Raw genomic sequence first — 24,941 nt, forward strand, 5'->3', positions numbered from 1 at the left:
GACTGGTGTTGAGGAAAACAGATGAAGCAATATAGTCATAACTGGTACTCTGGGTCCTGATACCTAGACAGACATAGATACTGTAGGTAACAGAGAAATATCCAAATGGATGCTCTGGTTCTGGGGTCATCACCAGGTCAGCAAGTATTGTGAATGCAGCCAGAGTCGAGGGCCTCTGTACTGACGAAGATGGTGTTGACCATACTAGTACCAAAAAAAAAAAATACTTCAAGAGACTGAGGTTTTCTGCTACAGCATGGTACTGAATATTCCAAATCTGTTAGTACCAATGACATCAGAGCTGATTTTGAGGCATTGGTTGCTGAAAACTGACTGGTGTCTTTTGCCTCGCATCTCCTGACTCTGGTAGCATATGAAGACTCCCAGTGCCAGTTGGGTTTCGCTGCAGCTGGCTTGGACAAGTCAGAAGAGTGGCTCTTAGATCTCTTCTTGGCCAGTACAGGAAATTATGATTGGTGGTGAGCAGTGTCTGAAGATCTTTGCTTCTTCCTACCTTGGGCAGGAGAAGTAGGCACTGACTGACCCGAAAAAGACTGGTGTGAGGGTTCAGAGCAGGCATGACAAGCCCCTGGTGGTGTGGTGTGAGGGCATGTAGGGTGCCATGGGTAGCCCCAATGGATACTGCTGGTCAAAAGATTCCAAGCTTGTGCACACACAGCTACAGTGGGATCCATATAACAATTACTCAAAAACCCCTTTAAACTAGAGGATTATAATGGAAATCCCTCTTCTTTATGTGCACGAATATATGAAATATTTCCAGTGAAAGCAAGTATTTTTCCATGTTGGAACTTACCACGTGCCTAACATAGGTACAAACAATAAACATGCATGGATTATACCTTTAAAAGAAACCCAAGGAAAATCCATTTACCTTCTACCATATTACCCTCCTGAAAAATCCTCTCCTCACACCACTGGCAGTGCATAAGATACCGAATTTTCTTGACTGAATCATCTGCAGGAGATGGTCCCCTCAAAACTCTCACCACTACTAGGACAAAGTGTTCTAGAGCTACTGCAAGCAAAACTTCAATGCCTTTGTTACATCGAGCTGCAGCTCTACAAAAGCAAAAAGATAACATATTACCATAGGAATTCAACAAAGACTAACTTTCCCAGACGTTCCACCTTGTGCAATATATATATATTTATGATCATCCATTGTTTGGAAAAATCCTACACTGTCTACAAACAGCCTCCACTTAGACTATGGGCTCTGAAGGGCAGGGGTCATCTTTTTGTTCTGTGTTTGTATACTGCCTAGCACAATAGGGTGCTGGTCCATGACTTGGGTTCCTAGGTGTTGAGAAGACTTGGAGGGATAGACTTCAAAGGAAAGATTATAGAAAGTAAATAAGTAGATTAAGTTAAATGAAGACTAAGGGGAGATAAATCACTAGCTACTAATATCTGAACAACCAAGAAAAGAGGAATCCTTTAGGGTACTTTGGAGGGGTGTAATTAGAAGCAAAGTGAAAATTAGCAAGGAAAATTTAGCTTGACACTCTGGAAAAGTTATTTATATGAGATCTCGGCCTGCGGTGTGGTTTTACAGGGACAGATGACACCCTTAGTGCTAGAATCATTTAAAAGTTAAATAAGATATAGCACTGGAGAATATGCTATAGGGAATAAGCTAGCATGGTCAAGGAGCTGGACAAGACAATCTAAACAGGTCCAATTTAATATAATTGACTATGGAGTCTGTAACAGGATAGCTTGCTCTGTGGGCTGGAGAGCATGGGGCTAAACCAGTCTGATTACCGAATGAGTCCCACTTGAGGGGAATGAGGCTTAAGTGATGATAAAGCCCATCTGGGGAAAGGGCTGGAGAAAGAACCAGGCAGAAAGCTCAGGCAGTAAGGAAAAGTTCTACAGGCATGAAGGCCTGGGAGAGACCCAGACCAAAAAGGAAACAGTCTGGAAAAGCTCTCCCTGTAGAGAGGCCTGGGAGAGACCCTGCTTAAGCAGGGACAAAATGGACATACCCAAAAGAGAACTTAAGAGATTATGTAGGAAGTGGCCCGTGGAAAACGGCAGCTCAGATCAGGGAGCAGACCTATCTGTTTAGTACAGGAACCCAGAGTAGAGGATGGGACTGGGTCCCCTACTGGCCCCAAGGAAAGGGGCCTTCCACAGTGGTTATTGAGCCAACAAAGGGGCTACAGGCTGTGTTGAAAACAGGGTGAGGAAGAACTCTACAGCAGGGGAAGGATTTTTGTTTGTGTCAAAAATATTTTGGGGACTCTTAGTTTAGATGACCGTGACCCGAGAAAGGATGGACTTAAGATGGTGACCCAGCAAGAGGGCCAAGTTTCTGATAGAGAAACCACCACAGTTCTGGATCATGCTGGCATGCTACTCCTGGCCACAAGGGGGCATCTAGCAGTGAGTGGATTCGTTTACAGAACCTGAAGATCTTTCACACTTAATCTCCCACTCACTCTTCCCTGAACTATTGTTCCATTATCTTGATCTGGGTTTGTATGTCTTGATTTAGTGTCCAAACCCCCAACTTTCACTTCTGAGTACACTTATGAAGTCACTGGGAATATTTGTATGAGAAAGGACTAATATCGTTAACAGGGTTTGCAGGCAAGCACCATATCATATTTGCTTTATAAGTAGATTTACTTGTAAGTAATAGATTTACAGCACGGGATCATTTTTTTCCTTAACCATATTATTTAACCTGCGAAAAATTTAGCCACACTGTTTATTGTTTGTAAACACTTGAGGATAGGGGGTCGATTTTGGGATGAATATCTGTTTGCTTGTTATGAAATATACTGTGAAAGTTGACACTAATGAGTTCATTTCCTTTTAAAGCAAATCTAATTTAATGCTCTTTCCCACGGATAATTAATTGCTTTAATAGCTTCTGAAGTATTTATAAAGGCTTAGGCAGCATTAAATCACCACCAAATGAAAAAGGAACTTAAAATCTTCAGATATTCAAGTTTGCATTATATTACCTTTTCTTTCTGAAGATTAATAATACACTCCATACCCATTTGCCATCTTGCCAGTCACTTCAGTTTAAAATACTTAAATTGTTCTAGAGTAGTGAACTTGAAATCAAGTACAAAATTGATATTTCAATGCCTAATTTGTAGAGCTTAAGGAATTCTGAAAAGCAAAGACACACAACTTGCTTTAGCAATCACCAAAAGCATGCATTAGCAATCCTCTTCTACCAGAGCTTAAGAGCTAACCATGATTCATGTGTTGTAATAGTACCTTGCCACAGCAGCAACGACTATTCTAGCTGCCAGTTCCTTGTAGTACTCCGTTCTGACAACGTTACAGCTGTAGTGGCGCTGGGCCACATGCTGAGCTTTTGCATACAGAGAACTGATGTCTGTGGATGTCACTGATACTATTCCAAGATTTCTTACATTTCTGAATGCAGAATCCAGGTAGTTCACAGCTGTTCCAAATGGGTCCAGGTGTCTAAAAACAAAAAATACACTGAGAAGCATCTCTGGTACATAACTACTTAGCTTTTAAGTTATCTGAGAAAAAAAACTGTTTGAAAAAATCCTCATCCATAACATCTGAAGTAAAATAAAAATAGGAATTTGATTTTACAACACACCTTCCATACCTCCAACATGCCCAAATAATTTACAAAGCAACAAGTTAGAGGGGGCAGGCAGTACATGTTCAGTAATGCAATAGTCATCACACATACAGCACAATTTCTCTTCCATCCTAGCATGCTGGATAATTGAACTAAGAAGAATGCTGTCCAAGATACCGATGTTTATTCTCCCATGCCTTTCAAAATATACAAATAAACTTCAACGCCCACTGAATTCAATTGGTTTGTGGATGCTCAGCAACTCTAAGAATCAGACCATTTAATTCGATGTCTACATATGGATTTAGTGCCTGCATTTGGGCACTAAAATTTGAATATTTTGGCCTTAGATTCTAATTAGATCGGCCATGCTATTTAAGAATGGATTACAAAAAGTGATCCATAAACACTCGGACTTATTAAAAACTACATGCACAGATAAGAATTTCAAATGGGCTAAAATTATAGAAAAAAGATTCTTGTATTTCATTTTTCCCCAAATAGACAAAGTTATACCAAAAATCCACAAGTTTGGCCTAAAATGTTCATACACATTGTGAGGCAAACTTGCAGCCAAACCAGAACCGCTCACTCAGTTGCCGTGACTTTCCCCTCCAACAGAGCCTGCAGTAACTCATCACCACGGATCCTAGAGATCCCTTTGCCATGGAAAAATCCAGAATTTTACAGTCTTTAGTTTTTACATTTTGTAAAAAAAAATGAAAAACGGGGTTCTACTGTATATGTTACCTGAGCCTCCATTATCCAGCTCTTCGTATTAACCGAACCGGGGCTCACAGCCAGAGCCCTGGGTGGAGGGGCTTGGGTTGTCAGCCCCGGGTGGCTGGGCTCCCTATTGTGATTAGGGAAACTAAAGTTCAGCATTTCATTATAGTCATGGGAAAAACACTTGATTTTTATGGGTTTTTATTGGAGAATTTTGGTTTTTTTTTATCATGGAAAACTAGGATCCCTGCTCATCATTCAGGCATGCTGCAGCAACTCAATTGCAGGGATTCAGCCCATAAGCAGAGCCTCAGCACTAACGCATACTGCAGCAGCCTATTCCTGGGCAGAGCCTGGGTCAGATGACCCCCAGGCACCCCTAGATGACCCCCAGTAGCAAGTTAGTCTGTACAACAGCACTACTTAGCCAGGAATCCTCCTGCTGGCTTGCAGTGTTAGTGTCATTAGGCTTCCAGTCTGCCCTTGATCCGGTTCCTGTTCCTGCCCCAGCCTTGTTCCAGCCCACTTCAGCGTTGCCCATGCCTTACTCTGACCTTGCTCCAGCCCTGCCCTTGCCTCCAGACTGACTCCAACCCAGCTTCAACCTTTGGCCTGCATCCAGACTCCAACTATGATCCTGATTTGGCTTTTCTATAGACTCTGACATCAATTCTGACCCACAGCCTATCCCTGGACTCTGATTTCAGCACTGGCCTGGTCCTCACTCTATGGCTGGCTTCGACCTTGGTATTTGTTCTCAACCATGGCTCCAACCACCAGGCCTGACCACAGCACCCAACACACATTACCCAGGTGCTTATTTTCCACATTGGATGCAAGAAGGGCTTAAATGTTTTCCCAGTGATTATTTTTTAAAAGATTTAAAATTAAGTCTCTATTTACATAGTACTTCAGATACTACACAATTAAACTTTTAATAAGCAAATAACCAGCTGCTGTTGGTTGTCTCGTCCATTCAGACTTCTCTAAATAATCACTGGGGAAAAAATTAAATTACAGTCAAGATCAAAGCACCGAGTAAAGACAAACTTGTAGCAAACACTCTTCACTTACATAAAATCGAAGGATCTCAAGTGCATTATGACATTGGCATCCATTTTTGTCACATCAATAATGCCTACATTTTCCTCTCCTTCTTCCATAGTGTCATCACAGTCATCCTCTTCCTTAGGGTTCATCATCACCTTCATCTTGTTTAAATGGCAGTTTTCCTGAATCATTGTCACGGAATTTTCATTGAAATCATTAATCGTAACCTTCACAGAATTTCCAAGATGCTTTGCCCACTGTAATCCCATTATACCTGAGGAGAAAGACAAGTGCATAATTTTAAGGTTGGCTGCATGCAATAGAATAAAGGCCTGGTTTTTGATCCCCTTAACTTCAATAAAAACACAATCAAACCCTAAATGTGCATAATACAGAAATGTGATCCATACTCAGGCTTTCATCGTGCAAGAACTCTGTTGGCAAACTCCAGCATTTGTGTGAAAACTCACTGAAGTCTATATGGGCACAAGGGTTTGCCTATACAGTTCTCATTACAAGATAAGTGCCATAGATATAAAAATTCTCTGTGTACTGTGAAACAAATTGGACCTCAAATTTGTAGCAAGTCCCCTGGGCTTGTGCAACACTCTAATGCAGCAGACTGGAACTTCTGTAGCAGAGCAAGATAAAAAAAAAATCTCTATTTTTCAATTTAACTGAATGAAACAGGAAAATTAACATTTTAACTAATATAGCAATCCTTGTTAGTCTGATATTAAATTGTTTTTTCGCTGCCCCTAAATTTTAAATTTTTGATGTGTTGCAGATATTTGTAATAACAATACGTGATTGTATTGTAAAAGTTGTTGGGAGGGGAAACAGGAGGTTTTGATATCTGGATAGGAGGTAGTTAACACTTTTGGTGTGGCTTGGAACTGTGCAATAAACACATTAGCAGGATATTAACTGCCGAGCATTTTTAGCATAAATGTTGCATTTAAATTGTTGTCTTCACGTTTTAGAACTAACTCCTGTTTGAGATCATGGGGATAGTTCACACCTCTCCAATCTATTGTTTCACTGTCTGCTGATTCAGGAAGATAACACCGCATTGGTTTACATTAATTTCATGGTTAGGATTCTTCTTTATAAATATAAAGACTGGAAACAATTTTTTAAATGAAAGTTTGGATTCAGTGGCACTGTTCTATGACTAGGGCTTGATTTTAAAGCCAAACTCCACAGCTATGGAATCAGAATACATGGGATGTTGGACATAACTCATCAAGTTAAGACACACGGTATTTTATGCGTTTTAAAATGTAAAAATTCTTCCTTTGAGCATCAATAAATTCAGCTCCAAGATATGATGGTCTTTTTACACATCTAGAGCCAAATCCTGATCTCCTTAACTTGGGGAAACACACATGGAAGTCAAAAGGAGTCTGCCTAAGCAAGGACCCCATAATACTTAAATATACAATGTCAATTTCTCATGAGAGGGACTTGCTACAAATTGTAAAATAAAATTAGAAATTTAAAGAAAGTAAAATGAGATTCCAAAAGTTTATTTACCGGTGGCCCCAAATGCATCCAAACATTCTAACGGGTTCCGTTCTTCAGCCAAAACAGCTAATGCACAGAATATCAGTTGCCTAGAAGATAAAAAGGTGTATAATAAAATTTAGAGTATGTATTTAACATATTTTTGTTTCTTCCATCTTAGGGTAATTTTTCCAGCAACAGGTTTTGCAATAACTGGGTTTAACAGCCACCAGGTTTTCTAAACCTTCTGCTTCCTTAAACAGCATTTGTAGGTCTAAAAGTACCCAAATATTAAGTTAATTCCAATGATAACTTTCTAGGAGTGCTGACTTTAACACTTATCCAGGGAGCACTGAGATATAAAACACTACTATATAACAGTTTCTTACTATGATCAGTGAGTCCATGTAGCAGGACAAATTTGGTATGCAGACAAATTGTTTGGCCATTTAAAGTACCAACTGCTGGCCTAAGGGCTTGTCTTCATGTACTGCTGTAGTGCTTTAGTGAAGATACTACTTTGCCAACAAGAGAGCTTCTCCCGTCAGCACAGTTACTGCCTCTCAGGGTGGTGGATTAACTATGTCAACATGAGAAGTTGTCTCATTGACATAGCAGTATCTACATGAGGGGTTAGGTTGGTATAAATACGTCGCTCAAGGATGTGGATTTTTCACACCCCTGAGTGATGTAGTTACACCATTATAAGTTTGTAGTGTAGACCTGGCCTAAGAGTTTGTAGGGGAATGGAATCCTTCACTGTGTGGCAAAAAGGTAATATGAAAAATAAGAACTTGAGATTCCACTTGCCGGTTAGACAACACTAACTGGGGTTCAAGAGTCTATGCTGTTTGTTTGGGATTTGCGCTGCTTTATAGGAAGTTAATGTGCTCTATAAAAGAACAGACCAGAGAGATTACTGGTGGTGGTTTTTTTTTAAACCATTCACTGCTAGTAATAGCTGTCTGGAAATAACCAGTAATCTTCTTAGACTGGCCTGAGAATTTCCCCAGACAGATTCAAAATTATCTTTGGTAGGGTTCCTTCTGGAAAAGGACCCTGGCAATGACTGAAGGGTAGTTAAACTTCAGTGTTTCAGGGAACAGGCTTTGTTGTTGCAGCAATTGGGTGAGGTTATGACTTTTCTGAGGATGAAACAACTACCCACTCTACTGACATTAAAAAGAATGATGTGAAGAGGAGCTAGGGGAAAGAATCTGCTCCAATAGAGTGGGACCTATAAAAAGGAGTCGTAGGATGTGAGATATGTATGCTCATGCTTCAACTGTGCTGGAGGAGAGCACTTAGGTGGTGTCTAGTCCTGGGAGCTCACAAAAACTCACAGGAAAACATTTCATTGAATAGGTTTTCTGAGTCCTCAAGTGTGGTTTGTGTGGGTTTTTTCCCCTTAAAATCCCACACTGCTGCATAAGCTAGCATCTTTATTTCCTTAGAAACTAGAACATCTTCCACACACATTTTGTTCTGAAGACCATTTCTGTTAATTTAGAAAAGTCTTCCCAGCTGTATATAAGGAAGATAGTTCAGTGAGCAAAATTAGAAAAGCATCAAAATGGAGCCTTCCTATATTGGGCACCTTATTGTATTGCTTGAAAAATGTTATTCCTCTAGACATCATAGTGGGCTGTTTACTGGGATAATTTTTTTAAGTGAGAGCATTTTCATTGCAACCTCTCCCCACTAACCCCCTCACCTGTTGAGTTTCATTTTGGGATTAAAATAGGAATCTGATTTCTGAGGTGTGGAGTAGTTAGGAAGAACTTGTACATCTGTGTCTGCCTCTTTCAGCACTTCATGAGAAGACTTAGGAGCAGCGGCTAAAAAAATATTTTAGGGGAGGAAAGGAGAGAGTTAATGATAATTTGTGAGTATTTGTACATTTTATCTATAAAATTCAAAAAAGATCTCTCAATGATTAGGCCCCAGTCCCACTGATACATAACAATGTTAACACATGGAAACCAGCCTATTACCATTCGGTGCCAGGAAAGATCACAGCTAGATTATATTCAGGACATTGGCAGACTTGGGGCCAAATTCTACCCTGATTTACACCCTATAAAATGCCATAGTTTCATCATACCAAATTTCTTTCTTAGATTTACACCCCTTCAAGAACTCGTTCAAGTTGAATAGTACGAGATGCTTCAGGAAATACATTCTCTCATAACAAAAAATACCACTGAACTTGTGATAGTACTCCAGTTACTTCTTGATAACTAAAAAGCCAGAAGGGCTCAAGTTAGTCTAGGATTTCAGAGACCTTCATTTTTACCTGAAAAATTCAGAATAGTTTCTGAAACAAACCTACAGGCAGAAAATTGGCTTTATACTCTGAACCTTGCAAATGTACCCTCTCTGGCAGTATCTCTGAAGACAGGCTTTCTATTTTGCATGTTTAAACATAAAATACTGCCATTCAATTAGAATCATACTAACAGAGAATTATAAAGAGAATGTATCCATGTGCTGTGTACTCCCTCTACTGCCTTGATCCAGCTGGAACAAGTGAGGCGTCACACAAATAAGGTTTTTTTGTAGCTCTGTCTAGGTACTTAGATATCATGGGGATGAGGACCATATAAATGCCTCCCACATATGTATTGCTTAGATATTTATATAATTCTCCCCAACCATCCATAAAATATTGGAATCAAATATTTCATTTTTAATACAAATTGATTAGACTTTTATGCATTTTAACCAACAGGACTACACTATGGAGAACTGGAAAGGAGCAAAGATGAAGTACTTCACAATTTATACTGTGATTTCCATTTGTCAGTCTCAAAATTACACAGGTGTGGAAGTATTATCTCCATTTTGTAGATGGGGGAAAATGACCCATAAAGGTTGAGAGATTGATCCAAGGCGATAATTAATGAGAGGATTTGGGAATAAAAACCGGATTTCTTAACTCTCAATCCCATACTCAGTTGATTAGATCACCTTTCCCCCTAAATGAAGAAGAGCATGTGTGTGTGTGTGTATATATATATATATATGCACGTGTGGTGGTGGGGAAAATGACAGGTTAACTTTCTACAGTGACCTGTTCATATGGCAGCAACAGAATGGGAGCTACCTTTAATTTTACGTGCCCTTCACATGGCAGTAGTAGAGAGGACAGAATAGAAGATGGATGAAGGGGACAGAGAGGAGCAGAACTGCATATCTTACCAATTAGAAGAGTAATAACTGTTGTTCTTCGAGTAATGGTCCCCTATATGTATTCCAAATGCAGGTGCACATGCATGCCATGCACCGGAGCCAGAAGTTTTAGAACAGCAGTGTCCATTGACCCACATGGCCACCTTACGTCGCCACGTGCTCCATGTGACGTTATAGGAGTTTGTGTGGGGTGATGCGCCCTCAGTTCCCTCTTACCACATGACTGGAGTCAGAATCCTCTCTTCGCGCTCGTGCACTCTACGAGAATGACGATCCATTGTAGGTAGATAGTGAGTTCTGCTTCTTTCTTTCCATACTTCTGTAAATACATTAGTTTAGTTAGTTTATATAGTAGCCCCTTACAGGTCCTCTCCTGACCCATTTGGGGCAATATGCCCCATGTTCCAGGGTTCAAGAACTGCACCTCTTGCCCTCACTCGTTCTCCGTGAGCAACAAGCACATGTGCTGCCTCTACTGCCTGGGCAAGACACATTTTGTCACCCGCTGCGATATCTGCAAGTCCTTCCCATCAAGGACCTGCAATGCTTGTCTTCAGCGCCTCTGCAAGTTCTTCATGGTGGAAGCACTCCAGCCTCGTGCAGTGTCTGATCCCGGACCATTCGTGCTGGTGGTGCACTGCCCATCACTGGCGGTAAGTGCCCTGCCTTCGGCTTCACACCTGAATCCATCAGCACCACCGAAACACGAGAAGGCACACAAGAATAGTCACAAGTGCTTTCACGAACACTGCAGCAGGTCCCCGTCGCAGACTGCTGAGCCACACTTCGTTTTCTCCCCAAGATGGGTTTGGTCGGATGAGATGTCATGTGACGGCCCTACAGGGCCACCCCCTAAGCCAAGGGGGCAAGGAAAAGCAGAAGTGAGACCCGCCAGCTCCTGTGAGGACCAAGTGTCCCAACAGCCTGCCTGTGCGTGCTATTCAGCCAGGGCAGCACTCTCCAGGCTGTGCTCTGCATACCCCTGCTCAGTGTGGCAGAGGATGGGATGTGCCCTAGACTCCAGGCCAGATCGATCCGCTGGTCCCCTTGTCCCATCTCGAGCTGCTATACCTGCTCTCACTGCTTCTTTCAGCCTCCTGGCCACCTTCACCAGTGGCTGAATCACTCCTCCTTAGCTGCGACACACCCCTGGCGATTGCGGTAACACCCACACTGCTGGAGGCTTCTTCGGACTTGGAGGGCTTCTCAGCAGAAGTGACGTCCTTCTTCCCAGTCTCTCGGCATAATGCGGACTCTTGGGCTCACATGCCTTTTCCGGCTCACTTCTCCGGGCTCAAATGGGTGGTACCAGTATCCATGGGGCCTGCGGTACCATTAAGACCTGGCCTCATGGCATCACTGACCCACGTGGGACCCCTATCACTGCCCATACCCACTGTCGGTAGCCTCAGACCAGAACCACTTCAGCCCTCCGCTGGCTCCAATGGTCTCAGACCCGGAAGAGGACCCAATCCTTGATCCAGTACTACCGGCCCCGACAGCAGCCTTCTTCTCTCCAGATGAGGCCCTGATCCCTCGACCTTCTCGCCTCCTGACGATCCCCACCAGTACCAGGAGCTGGTACAAAGCATGGCCTTTGACTTGGGCATTGCCCTAGAAGAGGTCCAAGACCAACTGGACCAGTTGTTAGACATTCTCCAGCCCCGGGGCCTGACACACGTAGCTCTGCCCATTCACAACGCTGTTCTACAACCTGCAGGAGCAGTGTGGCACATGCCAGCGTCCTGCGCCCACACACCCAAGAGGGCAGAAGGCAGGTACTTTGTACCAGTTAAGGGGGGCGGAAGTTGTTTTCCCACCCCCCTCTGGCATCGCTGGTCGTGCACGTGGCCATGGAACGGGTACACCAGCACTCCGACACTTTTACTTACACACACACACACACACACACACACACACACACACACACACACAGAGCGCAGTGAAACGCCTGTAACTCCTGGCTTGCAAACTCTACTCTGCAGCCGTTCAATTCCACCTTGCTAACTATCAAGCTCTGCCAGCGAAGTACACTTTCAACAATTATACTAACCTAGTGGAGTTCTTGGAGGACATCATGCAGACCAAGGGCCAGCGATTCCAGGCCTTGCTGGATGAGGGCTGCCTGGGGCCAAGTCAGCCTCCAGGCTGCGGCGAATGCGACAGACATGTCCTCCTGCTCCCTGGCCACAGGGGTGGCAATAAGGCATGCACGTGACCACCTCCACCTCCCTGGTGGACGTACGCTAGCATGAGATCTGCCATGCGGCAACATGGTGCTCTATCCACACCTTCACAGCGCACTACGCCATTGAGCAGTGGGCGGCTGCTGATGCCACCATAGGCCGTGCTGTCCTGCAACAGGCCTTACCAATCGCGTCTTTGCACCCCCCTCCGGAGCTGATCACTGTTCCGTACTCACCCACATTTGGAATACATATAGGGACCATCACTCTAAGGAGAAGAGGAGGTTACTTACCTGTAACTGGAGGGTCTTTGAGATGTGTAGTCCTTATTTATATTCCAATACCTGCTCACCTTCCTCTCTGCTGCAGACTCTCTATGCTATGGTAAGAGAGAGACTGAGGATGTGTCACCCCACATAACCTCGCCTGGAGCACATGGCGACGTAAGGCAGCTGTATGGGTCAACAGGCATTGCTGCTGAAAAACTTCCGGATCTGGTGCATGGAGCGCCTGGTCACCCATATTTGGCATACAAATAGGGACCAAACATCTCAAAGAACCTCCAGTTACAGGTAAGTAACCTCTTCTTGCAAAAATAAAGTACCTGAAATCTTGTGCTAAATTATCTTTCTTTAAAATGAGCGAGTCCTTCCAATAATATAATTCACTTTTACAGTTTAGCTCCTATCAGATCAAAAGATTAGTGCATATTATTTATGGGGGTTTGCAACAGGAATCTGATTTACTGAATTAAATGAGCAACCTATCATCTACACTTTTATCAACATGTTGTAGAACTGAAGAAGTCAACTGGTTTCAATATTCCATGTTTATGCACTTCAAACAAAAACAATTCAGCATTTTAGTATTCTATCTGAACTTGATTTTGGGAACTCGGGATTGATTTAAAAATAAATGGATGCTGCCAAAATAGGGAGGCATGAAATTAGCCACGCCAGTTTTGTTTTACGGGTACTGTCTCCCACTATCTGTGCCATTCTTTTGAAAAGGTTGGGTATTGACATTTGCAAGATTATCAAGCTAATTGCAAAATAATTATGTTTTTTATGAGCAAAAAACAAAGCTGTCGCCTGATCTATTAATTGTGTATTAATTATATCAATCACTTAAGAATTCTTAAGTAATACTCTGAGGTTTGGTAGGTTCTTGTCCCAAGATCAGGCCCAGTATTATTATAATTATTGTTCTGATGGGAACCCTGAAGTGCACGGTTGCAACACTCTCACTTAGGAAAAGCCTTTTGAATTTGCAATAGTTTTACCAACACAATTAGGAAAGTCAAACTCCTCCAACCCAACAGCATAGATAGAGATAATACAGGATGTGTGTCTGAGCAGCCATATACTCATACCATCCCTTGCAAAAGGACCGGAAGTGTCATCCTCTCCATCATCATCATCATAACCACCAGCAGTGATGGTCATTCTGGTATCTCCCAAGAGTTACATTTCCCAAGGGACACAGGCGGGATATAACTTTTATAATGTGTTACATTGACACTACTATACCTAATGCATATTCAGTAAGAGCTTCTCCCCTTTTGTGTTTCCTCACCCTACTAATGTTGGGGTGCCTTTCTCCCATAGGTTATTAGGCCTTTTACCTCAAGCTTATTAGCATATACATCAATTAGGTACCATGGCTCTCTTGTGTCAGATGTCTGCTGATATTCCTAACTTAAAATATCCCATCTAGCTGGTATAAACTAGCATCTTGTGGTTATCTGTCAGCAGTTGAGTCACTACAGTGTTCCATCTTGTGATATCTTATGATCTAGGGCAACAGTTCTCAACCAGGGACTCAGGGGGGCCTCCAAGCAGGGCCAGCATTAGACTTGCTTGGGCACAGGGCAGAAAGCCAAAGCTCCCCTGCATGGGGCTGAAACCCAGGTGCCTGAGCCCCACCACCTGGGGCTGAAGCCTGAACAATGTAGCTTCGTGGGGGCCCCTGTGGCATGGTGCCCCAGGCAACTGCCCTGCTTGCTATGCCCTAATACCAGCCCTGGCTTTTATATGCAGAAAACCAGTTATTGTGGCACAGGTGAGCCATGGAGTTTGTATAGCATGTTGGGGGCAGGCAGGAGTCTCAGAAAGAAAAAGATTCAGAACTTCTGAGCTAGGGTTACTCCCGGTTAACTGCATATGCTAAGGCTTTTGGGCCTTATGCCTTGTTTAGCTAAGCTATTCTTTCAGGCCTGACGCCTGTAAGCTCATTGCTTTACTAGCTTTCTTATGCCTATGCCTTACCTAGCAAATACCTACACGTATAGGCTACAAAGCAAGAGGGCAGAGCAGAGGGTAAACACTACGAACTCAGCACGCCAGTCAAGATCAGATTAACAGTTTGGCAACCTTTACTCTGAAGGATAGATTTCTCTCTTTTTAATTTCCTCCTAACCCTGAGCAAACTTACCTTTAGCATAGGCTTACTTTTGACAGTCCCTCAAACATATAGCCCAGGTATAACACACAATGCACTGTGTAAAGGTTCCATTAACAAATAAAGCAGGAACATTAAATAATTTACCTGCAATATACCTGGACTCAGTTTCTCCTTTGTTCACGTGGCGCTTAATATGCCCTATCATGTCAGTTCTTCGTGTAATGGTTGCAGAACAGATGATGCAGTGATAATGGGCTCCCATCTTTGTAGAGCTCTGTAAAAGAGTCAGTGTAGTTTTAAAATACAGTGAGACAAAGTGAGTGAAGTAACACCCGTGCAGCTTTGCTGCTGTAGTGCTTTAGTGAAGATGTTGACACATGGGAGCTTCTCCTGTTGGCGTAGTTAATCCAACTTCATGGGAAGTGGTAACTGTCTACATTGGGGGTTAGGTTGCTATAACTATGTCGCTCTGAGGTGTGGATTTTTCACACCCAAGTGATGTAATTATACCGATGTATGTTTGTAGTGTAGACCTGACCTGATGTCATAGCTAAATTCAAGGTGGAACAGATTGTTTAGCATAAATAGTTAACACACATCGTAAGACACCACTCAAGGTGAAGTGGTGAGTTAACACCTCTACAATCATAAGACAAAAAAGGGAGGTTAGTGGGTTACAGATTGTTGTAGTAAACCATAAATTCAGTGTCCTTATTCAGTCCACGATTTTTAGTGTCTAGCAAAGTTACGAATTTAAGCTTCCAGGCTCATTTTCTTTAAAGTAAAAAGAAGAACAGGAGTACTTGTGGCACCTTAGAGACTAACAAATTAGTCTAGAGAGCATAAGCTTTCGTGGACTACAGCCCACTTCTTCGGATGCATATAGAAGAAGTGGGCTGTAGTCCACGAAAGCTTATGCTCTAATAAATTTGTTAGTCTCTAAGGTGCCACAAGTACTCCTGTTCTTCTTTTTGCGGATACAGACTAACACGGCTGCTACTCTGAAACCTTTCTTTAAAGTGATATACAAGTTTCCTTTGAGGATGAGGACTGAGAGTGATTGGATATGGAGTGATTGCTTTGTGAAAAGTATTCACTCACAGGTGATAGTGTCTTTTTTCTCTTTTATCATTTTTCTGTGCAAGTTCATTGGAGAGCGCATAAATTGTCTTGTTTCACTCATATAGTTGTTGTTGGGGCATTTAGTGCAGTGGGTGAGGTACACTATGTAGTGATAGGCATGTGTAGGACCCATGAATTTTGCAGGGTGTGTTAGGGGTGGGGAGTAAAGATCATCACAGCAGTGGAAATGTGTCTACAGGTTTTATATCTGTTGCTATGAAAGGGTCTTCTGCATTGAGTTGGTGTGTCCTGGTCTGTGGGGGAGCTTGCTTTGGATAATGAGGTTGGGGGGGTTGTTGGAAGGCCAGAAGAAGGGGTTCAGGACCTGTTCTTTCAGGATGTGGTTCCCAATAGGTAAGCATTGTAATTATTTATTGAGAGTCCTGTGGCACCTTTAAGACTAACAGATGTATTGGAGCATAAGCTTTCGTGGGTGAATGCATGCATCTGACGAAGTGGACATTCACCCACGAAAGTTTATGCTCCAATACATCTGTTAGTCTTAAAGGTGCCACAGGACTCTCTGTTGCTTTTTACAGATCCAGACTAACACAGCTACCCCTCTGATAATTATTTATTGATATCCCACAGGAATTCGAGTTTGGCATGGTAAGTGACCACTAGGGGTGTGCAGTTGGAGGGTTCCCCAAATCCCCCATATTGAAGCAAGTTCTCTTGGGATATTTGAGCGGCCCATTCAATGATGTAATCTACTTCTCTAGTGGAGCATCCTTGTTTGGTGAAGGCCGTTTTAAATGTGCTAAAGTGTATATCCCAGACTTTCTCCTCCTCTTACTGTATCTGTCAAGGCAAGTATGGTGATCCATGGGTTTCTTGTACATAGTGGTCTATAAACAGAGATGCTGGATTTATGGTTTACTACAACAATCTGTAACCTCGAGTCCTCTTTTTCCATCCTATGGCTGCAAAGGTGTTAACCGGACACTTTCCCTTGAATGGTCTTTTACAATATGTGTTGACTATTTAGGCTAAGGAATCTGTTCCACCTTGTATTTAGCTGTGACACTCTTGAGTACGTTTCTTAGACCTGAAGAAGAACTCTGAGGGCATGGCTACACTTTGAAGTTAGAGAGCATTAAACCAGCCCTAACTTCCAACCCATCCACTCTGGCAAGGCACTTAGGGCATGGCTACACTTGCAGAGGTAAAGAGCTTTGAGTTAAACCAGCCTTCGAAGAGTGCAGTAGGAAAAGCGCTGCAGTCTGTCCATACTGACAGCTGCCAGTGCACTGGCGTGGCCACATTAGCAGCTCTTGCAATGGCCACAGAGAGCAGTGCATTGTGGTAGCTATCCCAGCATGCAAATGGCTGCAACGTGCTTTTTAAATGGAGGGGTGGTGTGGAGTGTGACAGGGAGTGTGTTGTGTGTATGTTGGGGGAGAGAGAGTGGATTTTGGGGGGGGCTGAGAGCATGTCAGCGTGCTGTCTTGCAAGTTCAGACGGCAGCAGACCTCTCCCCCACCCCCCCCCACCCCCGCCTCTCTCTCTCACACACAGCATTCCACAGTAATGATTGCTTTGTCTCGGAGCAGATAAGCATGCTGGCTGTCAAACGGAGCTTTCAAAGGGCATATCCAAAACACTGACAAGCGTTGCCACTTGACTTAAAGAGATTATGGGACGTTTCCGGAGGCTGATCAGAGTGCAGTAATGCAACACCTTGTTCACACTGATGCTGGGGTGCTCCAGCGGGGACGCATCAAACATTCTTCTGCTTGCCGAGGTGGAGTACCAGGAGCGCTCTAGCTGTGGAGTCAGAACGCTCTACGTGCCTTGCCAATGTGGACGAGTAGTGAGCTAGTGCGCCCGGGACTCCTTTAATGCGCTGTAACTCGCAAGTGTAGCCAAGCCCTCAGAGCGCCTGGACTCTGCAGCTGGAGTGCTCCTGGTAATCCACCTCCACGAGAAGCATAATGCTTGTTGCACCTCGGCTGAAACGCCCCAGCGTCAGTGTGAATGAGGTGTTGCATTAGTGCGCTTTGATCGGCCTCCAGAAATGTCCCATAATCCCCTTAAGTCAAGTGGCCACTCTTGTCATTGTTTTGGAATTGACTGTAGGAATGCGGATATCCCCTTTCAAAGCTCTGTTGCTGACAGCCAGCATGTTTATCTGCTCTGGGACAAAGCAAGCCAGTTGTGTGGAATGTTGCTTGCTGTGAGTGTGTGAAAGAGAGGTGGGGGGAGGGGGGCCTGAACTTACAAGATAGCATGCTGACACACTCTCATCACCCCAAAAACCCACTCTCTCTCCCCCCACATACACACAACACACTCCCTGTCACTTCTAGGGGTCAAAAGGGTACATTTATTTTGTGTGTCTATTAAGTATTCGGCCTCTCCTGTGACTGCAAACAAGGTTACTGATTAGTCCAAAATGTGGTACTATTTTATCTGATGTGGACATCTGTCCATGGGGAACAGGACTGAGACCACCAAATCCATTACACATACCAAAGGCCATTCAACTAACATCAGAAAGGTTTAATTCTCACCACCTAAAGATCTTGGCTGAATTTGAATTGGGGACCATAAGGTTTTGTATCCCATTACAGAAAACAACATATGTTTGAAGACTACACTGAAACACTTCACGAAAGTTCTTCCTAGTTTCCCCCTTTTTATAGAGTAAATGAGCATATGTGATGTAGTATTTGTTACCTGGTCTCCAATGATGTTTGGCTTCACTGGGCGACAAGGTAAGTGACAGATGCACATTCTGTATCCTGGAAAACAAACTAGTTCTTGTCACCTTACAGTATGATAAATACATAGTACATAACTATCATATATCATAAGCAATTTGGGGGTAAGGATTATCTTATTTGTTACTTGTTAGTACAATTGTAATGGGACCTTGATTGAGCACCTTAGGTGCTTCTACAATAAAATAAATAATAAGAGTAAATAATAGCATCTACTTATTCTGGTACATATATCCTATCAATGCAGAGAAGCTTCTGCTGTTAAACTTTAAAACAAAAAATATCACTGACAGGCACTCAGGTCCCAGAACTGTACTGGGTAGTTGTTAGGACTTGAAACATCTACCTGACTAGTAACCTTTTCAAAAGCATCTCAACATCTTAGACTCCTAAGTTCCATTTTCAAAAGTGACTTTTAACCACTTAGGCTCCCAAATCCCATAGATTTCAAATAAGACCTAGGCTCCTTCATGTCTAAGGGTATGTCTATACTACCTGCCTAGGGTTACCATATTTTGTGCCTCCAAATGGAGGACACTCCACGGGGCCCCGGCCCCGCCCCAAGCCCCGCCCATGCCCCGCCCCAACTCCGCCCCCTCCCCAAAGTCTCCGCCCCCTCCCCTGCTTCCCGCGAACATTTAATTCGCGGGAAGCCTGAAGCAGGTAAGGGGGGGGGGGATGGGGGGAGGAGGTGCGGCCCAGGCTGGCCCCCCCGGCGGCTCCAGCCTGGGTCGGCTCGGGCCCTGGGGTGCCGGCCCCGGCCGACCACCCCCGGCCCGCCCAGCACTGCCGGCCGGCGCACCCTCCGGCCCCGCGACCCCGGACCGGCTCCCGGACCGGCCCCCCGGCCCGGCGCACCCCCGCGGCTCCGCGACCCCGGCCCGGCTCCCGGCCCGGCCCCCCGGCCCAGCGCACCCCCGCGGCTTGCGGCCCGGCGCACCCCCGTGGCTCCGGACCGGCTCCCGGCCCGGCCCCCCGGCCCGGCGCATCCCCGCGGCTTGCGGCCCAGCGCACCCCCCGGCCCCGCGACCCCGGCCCGGCTCCCGGCCCAGCCCCCCGGCTCAGCGCACCCCCGCGGCTCCCGGCCCGGCGCACCCCCGCGGCTCCGCGACCCCGGCCCGGCTCCCGGCCCGGCCCCCCGGCCCGGCGCACCCCCGCGGCTCCGCGACCCCGGCCCGGCTCCCGGCCCGGCCCCCCGGCCCGGCGCACCCCCGCGGCTTGCGGCCCGGCGCACCCCCGTGGCTCCGGACCGGCTCCCGGACTGGCCCCATGGCCCGGCCCCCTGCTCCCCGCCCGGCCCCACGCCCAGCCCGGCCCGGCACTGTGACCCCGGCCCGGCCCCGCACCGGCCCTGGCCAAAGAGGCCCCGGCCGAGCCCTACCTCCCTCCCTCCCGATTTTCCCGGACATGCCCGGCTTTTGGGGATTTCCCCCCAGACGGGGATTTGAGCCCCCAAAAGCCGGACATGTCCGGGAAAATCCGGACGTATGGTAACCCTATACCTGCCGGATCAGCGGGCAGCAATCGATCCAGTGGGGGTTGATTTATCGCATCTAGGCTAGATGTGAGAAATCAATCCCCGAGTTCTCTCCCATTGACTCCTGATACCAGACACATCTGTGTTCTTGGGGAACCAGGGTGCAGTATCCAGCCTGACTCATGAAAGACACCCCCCCCCCCCCCCCAGCCTCTGCTTAAACCAAAACCCATCAGAGGAAAAAAAAACTTGCAGAGAGCAGTGAAGGGTTTTGGGAGACACACCTAGACCCCTCCTGACAAGGGTGACAAGATTAAGACATCTCCATTAGCATACAGAATGGAGAGCAAAGACAACTCCCATAGCCTCATCTGCATGCAAGATGGGACAGGAAGACATCTCAATTTTTACATACAGAATGGAGAACAGAAAACCGCACTGAATTCTGGGCCCAGAAAAAGCAGGGAAGCACTGCATCCTGGGAATCTCTGCCTCAGATGCTAATGAACCTACGCCTGCACACACCCAGCTCAGCAGTTTATCAGATCAATTCTAGTAATGAATCCTTAATTGATATCCAAATACTGAAGCAGCCTAGTTGCATTGTGAGCTCCCTGGAAGAAAACACCACCCACAGCCAAGAGTGATCAGCTCCTATTGTCTAGTCTAAAGAAAACCCTTGAGTCATCAGTTTACCTATAAACAAATCTAGTGTTCTCCCTTGAACCATTGTAATTTCTCTACAAAAATCCCTACTTACCCTCTAGTCAGGGTTCTGATGCTTAGATCCAAACTAGGTATCAGTTTCACTGGAACTCCATCGTCTCCTCACTGATCGTACTGGGGACTCTACCTGCCTCTTGTCCTCAGGACCCTCAGCTACCACCATCATCTGGGAACCCTGACCAGTTCAAGCTTCAGGGAGCAGTGAGACCCCCCTCTTCTTTCTCTCTCTCTCTCTCTGTTTTCCTGTCTACCTTAGGTATTAGCCTTTAATCATGTATGTTACATTGGTTTAGTCGTCCTTGTGTAGTTATCAATATTATTCAATAAATAACTTCTATGGTTAAGTTGGTTGCTTCTCTCTCTCTTGCTGAACTTTACTCGTTTGTGTTCTTAGCTTCCCCCATTCACTCTACAGCAACGCTTCTTTTACCTAAGCTAAAGATCCCTGCAGCGCCCAAAATACTGTGGGGTTTGCTCATCGAGTAGGTTACTGCCAGTACAATTGTGTTGGGGGAGTGGGGATAGGGACGTGCTGACTTTGGAACGCATAAGGGTAACAGCTTGAAAGTGCTGCTTGACCCAGTCCATGGAGCCCAGGGGCATATAAGGAGAGACAGCTTGAAAGTGCTGCTTCCTCCAGCCCAGTGATTCCAGAGACATATGAGGGGTCAGCTTGACAGTGCTGATTGACCCGGTCCGCTCAGACTTGCTCTGTTAATGTACGTGTGGGTGTTCATCCGGTTCTGGGGTGGGAGTAACCCAGCCCTAGGGACCGTAGGTCCTGCAGGATAGCTCCATTGGGAGGGAACTTGCAGAAGGGAGAAGTAAAGCTCCATATGAAAACACAAGTGACACAAGCAGTACATTGACAGGATTACAGAACCCCCTTCCCCAGAGGAGTAACCCGAATAAATGAGCATACCCCAAAGTAATGGGCAAATCTGGTAACACTCCTGTACTCCACCAGGCTGAGAGGCGCAGGCGGAGTTGACGGGGGAGCGTCAGCAGTTGACTCACCACAGTGAAGACACCGCGGTGAGTAGATCTAAGTACGTCGACTTCAACTATGTTATTCATGTAGCTGAAGTTGCGTAATTTACATTGATTCCCCCCGCAGTGTAGACCAGACCTAAGTTACCTTTGAATCTGGGACTTAAGAGCTTTGGAAAATTTTACCCACAGCCTACTAACCAAGTGAAAATACCTGTGCTGTGAACACCACAAAAGCCTTGACTGCAATTTAAACAAATAAAACACTTGTGTACCGTATGCAAATATAATACTGCCAAACAACTTTCCATATAATAAACTTTAAAAATGTAACCTACTGTGTCTCCTTATTGGCACCTTGTTCCCCCTTCTTGCCTTCGCTCTACATTTGCTTTTCTATAGCAGACCACATTATCTTTTTCTTTGTTTTGAGCGTGTATGTTCCCTCCCTTCCAATTCCTTTTTACTATTGGACTTCAATGCATTTTAAGCAAGTTATCACAGTATTGTGCTTACATATAACACACGGCTACTAAATACAATGGTATTTGAAACAATTTCTCCAGAACTAATTTATCTTCCTGATCAGCTTGTATAGCCATATAAAGTAAATGCACGAGTGACTATATTGGAGACACTAACTGAAAACTTTTAACTAACAAAAAGAAAATCACAAATATTTGATTTGTTTGAACACTGTTTTCATGACATGCTAAGCTATTATTTTCCATGAAAAAATGCTTAGCTGAAACTATTTTAAAGTGTGCAGTAGAAAACAGAGAATCACATACTTTTAGTTTGAGATATTCATCTATATGATAGGCCAAAATGTACTTTCATTTGGTTATACGTTACAAAACTTTGTGGTATTAGTTAAGTGTCCATACACTATAAAGCTCTGCATCTTATAGAGCGACTTTCTTCTCAGGAATTGGATTAGGTGCAGTGGTGCAAGTAGGCTGATACGCTCCGGTACGCCGTACCAGCAAGCTATTTATAGCTGGTACGGTGTACCGGAAAATCACAGCAGCAGCCCCGCCAGAGGAGAGGGCTGGGGGTGGGGGCTGAGGGTTCTGTTCCTTTCCCTGCTGCCCCTCCCAGTCCCTTCCCCTGCCCTTCCACGGAGCTGCATCTCCATCTGTGCACAACAGCACAGTCCCGCCAGAGGAGAGGGCTGGGGGGCGGAGCTGGGAGTTTTTCTTCTTTCCCTGCTGGAAGGGGCAGCAGCAGGAAAAGGAGCAGAATGCCGGTGGCTCCTCTGGCGGCTGTACTGCCCCCAGCCTCACCCCCTCCCAGCCCTGTCCTCTGGCGGGGCTGCTGCTGTGGTACACAGAGGGAGGACAGAGACGCAGCTCCATGGAAGGGCAGTGGGCGGGGCTGGGGGTTCTGCTCCTTTCCCTGCTGCAGTTCCTGGGAGACCACTGCCACGAAGTCTCTGGTGCAGCGGGAGGAGGATAGAACTCTCCCCTGCCGGCAGGTAACATGGGATGGATGTGGGGAGGGGACGGGGAGAGCACGGGGGCCCCAGGCTGGGCAGTGAGGAGTCACATGGGAGGGCCACGTGGGGAGGTCACGTGCTCCCCTTTGCTGGTCCCCCTCTCCCCCTTAAGAAATGGATTTTACTTGCAGCACTGATTAGGTGTATAAACAAATTCACATTAAGGTGAAATATCCATAGATATTTCCTGATATTAATATTAAAAACTCATTTAACATATACATGTAGCAATTTTAAAATTGGTCAGAAAAATAATGAAATACGCACACTTTGTCTTTTGCTATAAACACCACGTTTAAAGAGGAACATACCATTGGCTCTGATTTAGGGTCAGGATCTTTGTGTGTGTGAAACTCCCACTGATGTCAATGGGAATTTTAAATGCACGGGGGGGACTACAGAATTGGGTTCTACACTTCCACTTAATCTTATGCTGTACTTTGTTCCATAAAATATAAGCAATCTATTCAAGTACAAAAGACTTTACCTTCAAATTCAACAGAAACCTTCCAATGCAAATTTTGAAGGTGGCGATGGAGCTTATGACTATAACAAGCTTTGAATTTCTCTTCAGGACACAGTGGGCAAGGTTTCTTTCCAGCTGAAAATTCATATAAGAACAAAACAAGGAGATACAAGCAGATTAGAGGTGTATATGCCGCTATATAGTTGTATACATTTCCATACATACAACTAATGCATATTTGAGACAAAACATTATTTTCCTCCACATCTAGTACAGGTAGAATTGTGTTTTTTGTATAATAAAAGATTAAACTCTGTAAATTTAGACATATTTAAGTTTATAATCCCAAAATGCCATTCATGCAGGTATCGTATGCTCCTTTAAAACATTCAACAACATTTTCTAATTTTTGTTTTATTCATGATGCTCTATCTACTTGTTGCCTCTTGTCTTATACCTAGATTGTTAGCTTCTTGGGGCAGGGGCCATCTTTTTGTTGTGTGTTTGTAGAGCGATTAGCACAATGAGGATCCTGATCCATGACTGGGGCTTCCTAAGCACTACCACAATACAAATAAATAATAATTATTTCAACCCAATCCACTCTCAGTGAATTTCTCATCAAATAGTATTTAAAAGTGTTGCTAATGTCATTTACACAGTCATTTTTCTGACATGTTCTGACTCAACTAATCTTCTCCGTATGTATTCGGACTCATATCTAGTTACTGACAAACTAAGTTTTTGCTACTTTTTACTCATGAGCCAGGTAAATACAGATTCAGGAGCATGAGTTAGATATTTCTGGCATAAACATCAATCAGAGAATTACACAGTTCTAACTATACAACTTTTGCTATTATTGATGCACAAGGCAGAAAGATCCCAGTTTGACTTTCAGTTTCCAGGTTGAGTTTACCAAGCTGGGAGATGGGGGGAAATTTTACTTGTAAATTTCAGCAGGAAGTCATTGAGACACAATACCAACACAGTGCCATTTCCCTGGTTTCAGAGTAACTACACTTCAAGCAAAATCTTTTAAAAAACACATTAATGACGTTCAGTTCTAGAGTCTGCTTTCTCTCTCTCTGCTGAATCTCCAAAACAAACTTTCAGACCAGACTCTTAAATCCCTTCTTTAGAATAAATCATTTTCTGTAGTCAATGTTAAAGCAACAATTCTAGAAACATCAAAGTCAGGGATGTGACGATCAATTTGTATAAGAATCCATTGGTATTGAAGGTATTCAGAATAATTCAAATGCCACC

The 24,941-nt window shown here is 44.6% G+C and overlaps 1 protein-coding gene across 2 annotated transcripts in view; it reads right to left on the reverse strand.

Moving 5' to 3' along the window:
- TRMT1L (tRNA methyltransferase 1 like) overlaps window positions 1–24,941 on the reverse strand; it is a 54,690-nt gene that overhangs the window by 13,071 nt on the left and 16,678 nt on the right. For both annotated transcript variants that reach the window (XM_054036699.1, XM_054036698.1), the window contains exons 4-11: window positions 23,694–23,807; window positions 18,472–18,536; window positions 14,815–14,944; window positions 8,604–8,727; window positions 6,920–6,999; window positions 5,408–5,657; window positions 3,265–3,477; window positions 896–1,083 (exon numbers count right to left, since the gene is read on the reverse strand). In XM_054036699.1, the coding sequence (XP_053892674.1) occupies window positions 896–1,083; window positions 3,265–3,477; window positions 5,408–5,657; window positions 6,920–6,999; window positions 8,604–8,727; window positions 14,815–14,944; window positions 18,472–18,536; window positions 23,694–23,807 (1,164 nt within the window). The remainder of the gene's footprint in view (window positions 1–895; window positions 1,084–3,264; window positions 3,478–5,407; window positions 5,658–6,919; window positions 7,000–8,603; window positions 8,728–14,814; window positions 14,945–18,471; window positions 18,537–23,693; window positions 23,808–24,941) is intronic.

Source organism: Malaclemys terrapin, chromosome 8, assembly GCF_027887155.1.
Source record: "Malaclemys terrapin pileata isolate rMalTer1 chromosome 8, rMalTer1.hap1, whole genome shotgun sequence".
NCBI classification, from domain to species: domain Eukaryota; kingdom Metazoa; phylum Chordata; order Testudines; family Emydidae; genus Malaclemys; species Malaclemys terrapin.